Source organism: Aptenodytes patagonicus, chromosome 11, assembly GCF_965638725.1.
Source record: "Aptenodytes patagonicus chromosome 11, bAptPat1.pri.cur, whole genome shotgun sequence".
Classification (NCBI taxonomy): domain Eukaryota; kingdom Metazoa; phylum Chordata; class Aves; order Sphenisciformes; family Spheniscidae; genus Aptenodytes; species Aptenodytes patagonicus.
The window spans coordinates 21,642,582-21,653,583 of record NC_134959.1 but is presented as its reverse complement, the minus strand read 5'-3'; the positions used below and the strand labels follow the sequence as shown (position 1 = coordinate 21,653,583).

The 11,002-nt window shown below is 47.0% G+C and overlaps 1 protein-coding gene across 11 annotated transcripts in view; it reads right to left on the bottom strand.

Moving 5' to 3' along the window:
• Positions 1-5,121: 5,121 nt before the first annotated feature.
• The window catches only part of NUP93 (nucleoporin 93), an 84,846-nt gene continuing 78,965 nt past the window's right edge, over positions 5,122-11,002 (bottom strand). For all 11 annotated transcript variants that reach the window (XM_076349393.1, XM_076349391.1, XM_076349394.1 and 8 more), the window contains 2 exons: positions 10,530-10,658; positions 5,122-5,355 (listed from right to left, as the gene is read on the bottom strand). In XM_076349393.1, the coding sequence (XP_076205508.1) occupies positions 5,245-5,355; positions 10,530-10,658 (240 nt within the window). In that variant the 3' untranslated portion in view covers positions 5,122-5,244. The remainder of the gene's footprint in view (positions 5,356-10,529; positions 10,659-11,002) is intronic.

Sequence of the window (11,002 nt, the reverse complement as noted above, 5' to 3'; positions counted from 1 at the left end):
GAACCTCATTATTTCAAACGCGCTAACTTGCCCAAACCAGCACGAATCACGGAGTCTCTTAAATGTGGGGGGTGTGTGTGTGTCTGTTAAACACAGCATGGTCAAAGATGCTCCGGGAAAGACAGGAGGACTCCAGACGCCGGGCGAAGAGCGAAGCGAGTGGTATGATGCAACCCTGGTGTAGTGAAATAGCCGGATAGTAGGATGCGCTTGTCGTCGGCCTGATTCACAACACCAGCTGCAGCAACAATACCGGGGCCGTCCGGCGCTGGGAGCTGCGAGCAGGAGAGGAGAGCTCTGTGGCACGTCCCTCCAAGCCCTCCGCTCACGCAGTGAAGGGCTGCTGTGTTGCTTCTGCAGGGCTTTCCCTCGCTTCCAGCCGATCCCCCGGTCCACTACGGCTATTAAATGTATCAAATGAACCTGAATCGAGTTAGGCAGAGAATGGCGCAATGCTTTACCTACGGCTTCTTTTAAAGTTTGCCGAAGCGCTATATTCCGACTTTAATGAAGTTTTAATTGTCCTGTTTCCATCCCCATGGAAGAGGGAACCTACCGCCCTGGGTGACAGGGGCCACGTGGACGACGCAGGGGCTCGGGGCTGCAAACCCGCTGTGCGGAGCAGGACTCAACTCCCCGGCACTGCAGGGAAGGAAGCCTGGGAAGAGAAAACAGATGGTTATTCAGGCCGCTGCCAGCAACCTTACCAAAGGGATCATTTCCCATCCTCTTCCAGACAGTATTTCCATCCCTTCCGACCTCAGACCCAGACAGAAGCAGGACAAAAATGCCGGTACAGGGACATAACAGTGGCAGTATTTGGGCGCTGTCCCACCCCAGGGACACAGAACTGGAATGGACAATATCCCCTTCTTTCCTCCAGGCTGGAAGGAAAACAGCTTGCTTCTTTGAGAGGCTGGGGTTTTTTAAGGTTGGGGAGACAAGCGTTGAGAGGGTAACAAGAACAAAAAAAAAAAAAAAAACCACCCGTTAAATTCATTCTTTCTGAACATAATTCCTTCAGCTCCTGCAAGGAACAAGGTCCAAGCGCTGTCTTAGACAAACGCAGCAGTGGTAGGAGAACGGAGGAGCCACCTCATTTAGCATTTGTCTGGAAAAGAAAACAAAAAATCAGGATCGAGATGCAGCATCTGCAGCCAGTGGGGAAAACCATGAAAAGGCAGAGGAGTAGGGACGTATCTCGCAGGCTGCAGGCAGTGACCTGACTGGACGACCAGCTGAGCCAAGCGAACACCGGGGTAACAGCGCAGGCACCAGTGTGAAAATACTTGGAAGAATTCATGTGGGGTGGGGATAAAAAAACCCCACAAAACCACGAACACCAAAGAAACCGAGCTGAGAAGACAGGACCCACTGACACCAGCTCCACAGCAGTGTTTAGGAGGGGCCCTCGAGGCACATTTCAGCAGGTTTTCTGCTTGTTGGCACCTGTTAAATTCTCACAGGAGCTGGCTGATCTTCCATTAGCTCAGTTTAGTTTTTACCAGTAGCCCACGGTTAACCCCTGGGCAGAGCTTTTACTTGTTTTTTTCCCCTACTGGACAGGTAACACAGGGCAGAAATTTACGACAAGTATTTCTAGATTCCCCTGCAACTCCCCCGTAAATCCAGACCACATCAACTCAGACCTCGTTTGAAGGACGTGCAGAATACGAAGCGTTCAGAACTGCTGTGCTGATACCAGGGCACTCGCGGATGTTTCACTACCGACGAGCCATGCCAACTGTGGAAAACGGACCAGGTGCGCTGCATGTTGCGGCTGCGCCCATAGCGGGATAGAACGTCACACGCTCCCAAGGCAAACACCTCCTAACTCTTTCCCCAAATCTCCTCTGGCAACGCAAGCGTGAGCCGCGTTTGACTCAAAGGTAGTGAGCCACCCTTAGCACGCGTCTCATCTACCTGGAGGACCTTTATCGCTGAGGATTGGTCCCGGAGTAGGAAAAAGCAGATGGAATTATCCTAAATTTAATCTGCAGCATTCATCTGTACTTTTTTCCTTGCACAAAGGGGCAGAGCTCCGCTGACTTGGAGACGATTTGTCAGTTTATACTAAGAATAGATTCAGCTCAGACGAACATCCACAGCTCTGCTGCAAACTGTGCCTGGCAAACCAGAAACTTGCTCAGACGTCGCTGCACGTTATCACGATTTTCGGCTCGACCTGCGCGAGGCTGTCCGAGCAGACTGAAGCCCTTTGTGCATGAGGAAAACCGAGGTAGCTCTCGCTGTGCCCTTGACAGCGCCACGCTGTACAAGCGAGCATTACTCCCTGTTGTAAAGGGAGTGCTTAGTGACACCACCTTTGAGCAGGCTGCTCCAAACGCAACGTAAGAGTTTAGTGACACCCCAAAAGCCCTTCTAGCAGACGAAATATTTAGAAAGCCAAGGCTAAGCCTGCACATTAGCAAAGTCTGAGTGCGAAGGTACAAAGGGTTACGAACTTCACTCCAGCAGCAGCAGGTCTGCCGGTCAGAAACCCAGGGGAGCAGAACCAGGTTGTTCTCTCCAGCAGAGTAAGCGTGGGGTGGAGAGAAAACAGTGACATCTGGAAAACCACAGGGGTGCCTTATTCAGCAAAGCACCAGTACGTGCGTCAGCATCTACCTCAATGCAGCAAAGCCCTTAAAAGTCGCGCAGAGGAGAGCCAGGTTTGCCAAAGCCAGGCCTAGGCGTGGAGCTGGAACCCGCCGCTCCTGGGAACGCGGGAAGACGGATGGGCTGCAACGTTCACAACCTGCACAGGAGCAAGAAGAAGTCGCAGGGCAATCAACAAGAAATAATTTAATTCCAACCATCCGTGGCACCTTCTGTTATACCCACAACCTCTCACATCTTGTCTGAAACGGGGCCGGGCCTTACCTTTCCAGGGTTAGTTGCAGGGCTGTGACTCCCTGGCGTTTACATCCTCTGCCCGTGCATCACAGATGGACCATCCTGGCTTTTCAAAGCATGAAATAATTCAGTTTCTGCTTAGCTTAGAAGGGACCAGAGGCTGGCGTCACAACCACTGACCACAAAGGGAGCAAACTGCATACAGCCATCGATTTTCTCTTTTACAAACACCCATGAAGGCTGAGAAGCACTGGAAAGCATCTGCTATAGCTGTCCTTAAAGGGCAGACAGAAAAAGGGCAACTCGCTGTTTTTAAAAGGTCCCTCGGTTCAACGTTTGACATCAGAAACATGCCAGTGAGGCAGCACGATAGCTCAGCTGAGCAGGGGCCGGGCAAAAGACAGGAGAACAAGGTCCTGCAAATGGCGGCGGTAAGAGCTGAGCCCCAAAGGACTTCTGTCCCTGCGTGGAGCGGGGAGAGGGAATTACAGCGGGGAAGGTGGCCTTCACCCTTCCCGAATAGACTCCAGCAGACGCTGTCCCTCTCTTGCTCAGGTCAGTGGTTGCCTGAGGACAGGTACAGACTCGCCAGCCTCTCTGTACGTGAGATGGTTTGATGCTCGGAGTAACTCAGGGACAGGGGCTGAGTGCCAGCAGGAAAAACACAGGAGCAGGGTTTATCCTGCAGGATCGTACCTGGGACAACCCTGGTCCAACCAGGACTGTCTGCAAGCGTCAGGAAAGATGCCTTGCTCTGCCACCTACTTTTTGGTAACCTGTTCTCCAGGGAATTGGGTGAATTTTCAACTGAGACATGCCAAGAAGCATTCACACAGGAATACGCCAGAAACAGCAATAACTAATAAAGCTTTCCACACTCACCTGTTGACATTTTGTTAGGCAATTCAATTCCACCCCCCCCAATAACTCCTTGGTAACTCACCAAAGCCCCTTTACTCGCAGAGTGTTGTCCAGGTCTCTTTCAGCCTTCAGCTGAAGCAATCTCGAACATGCTATAGGACCACTCAGTGCCACACACAACCCCTAGCTATATTGGCTGGGAGCCCCTGCAGGCAGTTTGCTAATGCCGAGAGACATGGTTTTGGGTGGCTTGGCAAGCCATCCCTTTGCCTCCTGTCCAAAAGGTTGACAAAACTTATGCTATGACATTTCTGGTGGAAAAAGTAATTAGGAAATTGTCATCAAGTCAGTCAAATATCCCTCCACGCCATTAAAACTTGGACATTGCAAAATGGAGATTAATTCTCTCCCACGACAGCTATTAACATGCAAAGGTTGAAATCAGCCCCTACATTTTGTTGCCTGTTCTGTATCCAGAACCACACGCGTTCTCGTATCCCAGTAACACAAACGGCGTGAGGACAAGACGGGAGCAGTGCAGAAAGGCGTGTGCGCAGGGAGCAGTAAGAGTAACCACCAACATTCCTCCCATTTCACTTCAAAGATAGGCAGCTGTGTTACAGAGAAAAGCTTATACTATAACATGCTCCCTGGGCTTTCACACCGATTTAATTGTAGCTCAAAACATTTAAAGCTAAGCATTTTTTAATGCCCTTCGCTTCAATGGGGCTCAGGTTTCCCACCAAACCAACAGTAATATCCACCCATGCCCAGTGCATCCACACTTGGACTTCTCTGGTCAGCTCCCTTACTTCTCCTGGTGAACTCGATATGGGATCATTTTGAATGCAACTGGCTAAAAAAACTCCTGTGTCGATCACAAAAAACTCTCCCACCAAAATATACCTGTTTCCAATCCCAGCTGCTCCTGCAAAAGCTTCAGCAGAGCTCCAGGATTTGCAGAGCTGTGTACATCCGAGACACCGACCCAAGAGTTGAAAACCTCGTTAAGCGTACAGGAGTCTCTGCAGCACACAGAGCTCGTTTGCACCGCATAAACACGTACGCCACACAAGACAACGTTATGGACTGACAGCAGCGTGTCACGCGTGTGGGGTATCATAAACAGATTTTCAACACTTAACATGCATTCAAAAAAACAAAAAACCCTAAAATTTCCAAGCTGTATGTTCAGCAAGCATTAAAACAAAGTTTTCTTCTCCACTTCCTCTTCTGCTACAAAATTGCTCGTTCACCTCCCTACTGCAGATCTATGTCGTCTTTCTCTGCATAGCCCATTAACTTATTAAGAATAATTTTCTAAATATAAAAACCAATTTAAAATAAAATGAATAAAAACAGAAAAACACAAAAATCAGTGAAAATGAAAATGTCAAAAACAAATAGAAATCAAAGAAATTTATTTCCATCAACAAAAATACAGAATACAAAACGATACTGGTCCCACCCTCTGAACGTACTAAAGACAGGCACAGGTTGCTGCAACCCTAAGCAAAAGCTTCTCTGCTAATTCATAAGGACCTCCATTTGCACCAGTCTTGCGTTCGTGTCTCCCGATGTTCTGTAAGGGATCGTTCCAGCAAACGTTATCAGTGCACGAGCTTGAGATCGAAGTTGCTAAAAACAGAAAAATAAAGTACAGTTACTGTAGTGTCAAAAACCCACGATGAAAGCTGAGTTAGCCATGAGGTGAACACTTGCCTTTTCAAACAAGTTAATGTAATCTTTATTTCTCAGAGCTGCTCTCTGGATAATGTATCTCCGCATTTGGAAGGAAATCAAATTATTTCCTTTTCCAACCATTAAAGGCATATTGAGTTACCCTTTTGCTTAAAAAAAGAAAAATCCCATTTATTTAAAATTACCCAAGAAAACACATTTTCAACAACGTGGGGTGTTGCTGCACTGCAGCAATCTTGTAATTTCTGCATGAAGTGGGTTTTCCCAGGGCAACAGGATTCTTTCCCACCTTGCAAAATATAAAGTTGACCCTGCTGAAATGCAGCGTTAACATTCTCAAAGCAGAAGGCACTAGAAACAAACCGGTGGTGCCACAGGCACCTGGAGGTCTCCAGCATCACCTACAACATACCAACATCCTTAAAGGCTCTTCATTCCGTAACACAATGAACGTAGATGTAACCAAGTACATTCAGAGACCTTTGCCTAAAGTAACCAAACCCCTTCTTGCGCACCAGAAGGCTACGTAAGAGCTGAAGGAATTCAGGAATAATTTGTTTCGTTTGTTAAAACCGTTAGTAAATGAAAAGGAAAATCATTCCGATAACTGGCAGAGGTCAGGAGAATACAGAGAGCCCAAATCTTTATGGAAAACTGTGCAGACTGATTGTTTTGATTGCTCACAGTGTTTTCTTCTTAAATATTAAGCATCTCTAAATTACTGCACTAGAAGATCCTACTGTTCAAATCTTCCTTTAATTTACTGACTGCCGAGAAAGCTGAAGCAGCTTTGGTTGCTGTGGGCACGCAGACGGTAAGTCTGACAGCAGGAATTTACAAACTGAGAAGTGACCGAAGCCCGTTACACAGCTGGGAACACTTATAAACACCATCCCTCGTGCCCATCTGAGCAATTCTACCCCTTTTTCAGGGTGATGTTAAACCAGTCAGTTATTCAATGGCGACAGAGGAGCTTTGGAAGCTGATAATGGAAAAGCTGGGATGCTCATCCGTTTGTTTCAAGACGCTGTCTAAATGCTACTGCTTCAGCTGTGCAAAAAACCTTCAGCTTTACACATGGGGCAGGAAAGTAAGTTTTCTTTAGCACTGAGATCACAGCCATTTAATTTTCCGTTTCCATTATCCTGTCTGAAGGAAAGCCGTGACTGTCTGCGAAGCCCAGTGGCCTGGCTGAAATACAGAGCAGAGTTCCCACCTTGCGCTGTATTCCTGTCTGGCCGAGGATGGATGAGCAGCTGGAGCTGCAAACGGCACAGGCAGCGATGCAGTGGGAGGCACTCCTCCCTTCCTGAAGTGCCGCAGCTGAGGAACGCCAGAAAGCAGCGCAGCACATCAGCGGGCCTCTGGAGTAAGCAGCAAAACTGAGAATGACCCAATTGCTGAAAGCTCCCAGGACAGTTTCCCTGGCTGTAAGTTACCACCTAGTTAACACCAATGCATTGGCCGCTTAACAAGGTGGCCTGAAAATTGCTTGTACAATTCCAGTCACAGTCAACACTTCTTCTAGTCTGCTTCCAAATCTGTTACACAGCGAGGTCATGTAATTATGTCTGACCTGCTACTTTTTCAGTGGAGGTCAAAACAGGTGGTAGACAAAAAAAAAGCATGTCAAGGTGTCTGACTCTTTGGAATTAAAGAGACAAAAACTCTCACTGTGACTAAGAAAGGCTTAGGAGCAGTGCAAGTTACTGTTCCCTTTACCTTTTCGGTAGCAATGATACTAGAGCTGGTCTATTTTTAAAAATCAAAACAACATGATAGTTTGCAATACTTCAGGAAGAACGAACAGAGGTTTGCAGAGGTTAAGAGCGGCCTGGAGGTCTAGATGTTCTATTGGCTGTAATTACTTAATGAATGTTAAGAGTCACTTGCGATTTAAAATAAGACCACAAATAAATAAAAAAAAGAATTCCATTCCTTTCATGACCTAATTTCACCGCCGAGATAACGCCCTTGGGCTGCTCCAGAGAGTTCACCACCCCAGATCGGGGCAGGGAGCATGACATTGCTGTCATGCACTCACAGCATCTGGGTCAGGGCTGTCACCGCAGCCATGGTTTCCGGCACTGCAGTCCGGGCTCGGTGCGATCTCTGCCCGAAATCTGACAAAATGGATCAGGCCAAGTGGGACAGGATTTTGCTCTCTCATTCCCAAAACTAATTAATGTATATACATTTAAAAAAAAAAAAAAAAAAGAAGAGACTCAAAACACAGCTTAGGTAATTTCATTTTTTGAAATAAACAAAATGTATGAAGTGCCAGCTCCGACTCCAAACCTGATAATTTCTAAATAAAGCCCATTTCGTCTCCAAAGTGGGACAGGAGACGTTCCAGCAGAGAGCATTACTGGGCTCAGGGGGCTCCAGAAGTACTACTCCTCTCCATCCTGCCCTTGCTGTCAGGTCCACGCTATTCCTGCCAAAGCCCATCTACTCCCTAGCCATTACAGCAGGATCCCGCTTAGAGCGGTCAGCAGACCAGTGCTTGCCACCGGAGGGCAAATTCAAGAGCCATGTGTTCCTACTCTGGGGGACTCTGTTCCCTGCTACCTGGAATAAGCCTCAGACTTACGAACAGCTACTATCTTGTGTTTTCAAATCCTTCTGATGAACAGAGGGATTTGAATCTGTCTGCTCCCATGGATCTAGAGAAAACCCAGGGATTTCAAAGACCTATTCAAGGAAAGGTCATTTTTCTCTTGCACTGTCTACTGGGCAATGGGCTGAGATTGTTAAAGCTTCTGGAATTCCCCTAAAATTTGCTTCCCCGTGGAAAAAGGAAAAGTTGCTTTCTCCCAGAGAAGTTCAAAAGAAAAATTCTTGCCAAGCACAGCCTGCAGAAGCTCGTATCTGCTGTCTCTGTTCAGGTGAACGGGGAGATTTTGCTGAAGAAACACCTCTCTTCTCACATTTGAAATGCCCTCATTTCTTCCCACCATTAAAATCCCCCGAGTTGCTGCCCAGACAGGGAAACTGAAGCAATCTAGATTCCCTGCTCCTGCAGCCTTGGAGGAAATTCTTCAGGGTAAGAAAGAAGGGGAACACAGGCTAAAGCTATTCTTACCCTGCTTTCCATGTGCCCACACCTGGTATTTTTCTGTGTGTGCAAATCTTTAGGCAGCCGGGAGCTACAGGGCTGTAGATTTTTTCTCTCTAGCTAATCCTACATTAGCAGACTTGTGCTCCCTTCTGACAGTACGGTCACATAGCTATTCTCTTATCACCTCCCTGACTGCAGAGACAGCAGGCACTTGTCCCCTCTGACAGTTAAGCGCAGCTTTTATTGCACACAGCAGCCAGAGATCCCTGACTCAGAAACCCTGTGTCTCCAACACCGTTGATACCCTGCTGCCATGAGATCCCACCACAAGGCCAGAAGCTTGATTAACAAAACTCGAAGCCCAAAAAAAAGAAAACTTTCAAGGGTTTTTAGCAAGGCACACCATCAGCTGATCTCCACAACTGTAACAGCACGAGAGTGCAGAGCACGTTTATGAAACACGCTCACACTGAGCACACTGGTAACAGGCACGCTGTTGATATGATATGATGTCATGGTGGCTTCCTTCTACACAAACTCCTGCCAGCAAAGCTGCTGATCCCATCACCAATCAGCCCAACAATCTTCGGTAGGCCACAGTCACGGTAGTCATACTGAGATGACAACTGACAGCATTACACCCCTATGGAGACGGTAAATGCTTCTACATAAGGCACAAGACTGAAATCACAAAACCAAAATAAATGGCTCACTTGGAAAGCAAGGAGCTAGGGCTGTTTGCTCAGGCCAACCTTGTGAACACACAGAGCAGGTAACAGATTGCATTAGCCTGGGACATCTTCACACGTGCAGAATTTAAGGTGGGAGAAGCCCAAGCAGCATGCATCCTTCTCCAGTGTTGCCAGCCTAGAGTACAAGTGTAGTTGCAAGACAGGATCCCGTAAGCTCACACACAGACTGTACCCCAAAGACAAAAGCTGTATCAAAAGCCTTTCATTTTCTGATGTAATTTAAAAATGCTACCGAGACTTTTACCAATATTGCAATTTACAGATCAAAGGCACTTTTGCAGATGACTAAAGCCTGGAATAAAGCTGGCTGTGGCCCGAGTTGGTTTTCATTCTCAAAAGGAGTTGATACTTATTTCCTAATCTCTAAGACAGGATGAGTGGTTTGGCCTTGGTTTTCAAGCGCCTGTGGCAGCTTTAACTTAAGAGCTACAAGACCAAACCCGATGACAGCTAAGCTGAGAACCCTTCTGCTCAACACAGCACGTTGACAGGCGAGTGCCCACAAATCTGGCTGTGCCCTTTAAGTGGCGCCTATTTTGAGGCTTGCTGAAGGTGTAGGCTCCTATCAGCGGGCGAGGGAAATGCTTCAGCACCAACTCTAGCAGTGAAGTCAAACCCACTGTTGTCAGCCATTTAAACCAGGCAGCCAGACCAAGCACCACCGCACCTGGAAGCTGCCCGCTGCTGCAGAGGCAGCAGAACAACACTGGCAAACTGCTACAGCCATTCACCAAGCGAATGCACTTGAGCATCCTGGTGTATTGCCCGAGGACACTTTGAAAATGTCAGCCCGTGTCACTACAGAAGCAAGCCAAGGAGAGGAGTCAAGGAAGGCCTTTCCACCAGAAATCTGTTTTACACAAACCGGGCACTAACTCAAATGAAAGGAGTGGAAATCAGGTTCTTGAAAAACAACAGCTCAGTTGTCAAGGCAGCAACACCAACCATCCTAGAGACACTGCACTGTCCACATCTGTCAACTATTTAAGATCCCACCAAGAAGCAAACTGAACACTTGTCTTCTCTTGCTAGGAGGTGGATATATAGTGTAATATACCTTAATTAGCTCAATGCCATTTAGAGCAATGTCCTTTCTTTACATAAAGCTGGAAGTTATGAGAGACTAGTCTGAAGACTCTAAGTAACTGAGCAAGCTGAGTAGTCTAAGACTCTAAGTAACTGAGCAAGTCAAAAGCGAAGACCATTAGATATTCACAGCTATTTGAAGCCAAAACCCTTGAAATCAGGGGAAAAAGGAAGTAGGAAAACTTGTGAGACAGTGAGGATTATAATCTTACCGAATCTCTGTCTTCCATTACCCGCTGGGGTCTGGCAGGAGTGGCTGGGCTTGTGCCTTTCATCCTCTTATACTGGGTGAATAAGATATTCATGGTTGCAAGCAGGACCTCAGATAAATTGTGCCTGATCTACACAAAGAAGGGGGAAGAAAAAAAAAAAGACATCTTGCAATGAAGAGCAGGTTGACAGAATCATTACCCTTGCTATACGACATCAGAAAACCAAGCAATGGTTGATATGGTTGATATTTACTCATATAAGAGTCATACATTTAATGGTTACCCCTGCTGTGACTGTACCACCTGGCAAAAAAAAGTTACCCAGAGTTTTGAGACAGACATGCATAATAGCTGCACCTTCATGTCTGATAGCAACAGTTCAGATAAAACCCAAATCACCTGAATACACAAAAACCCTCCAAACACTGTCTAAAAGAGAAGTGTCACCCTCCAGTTAAAACAGTTCAAGAGCA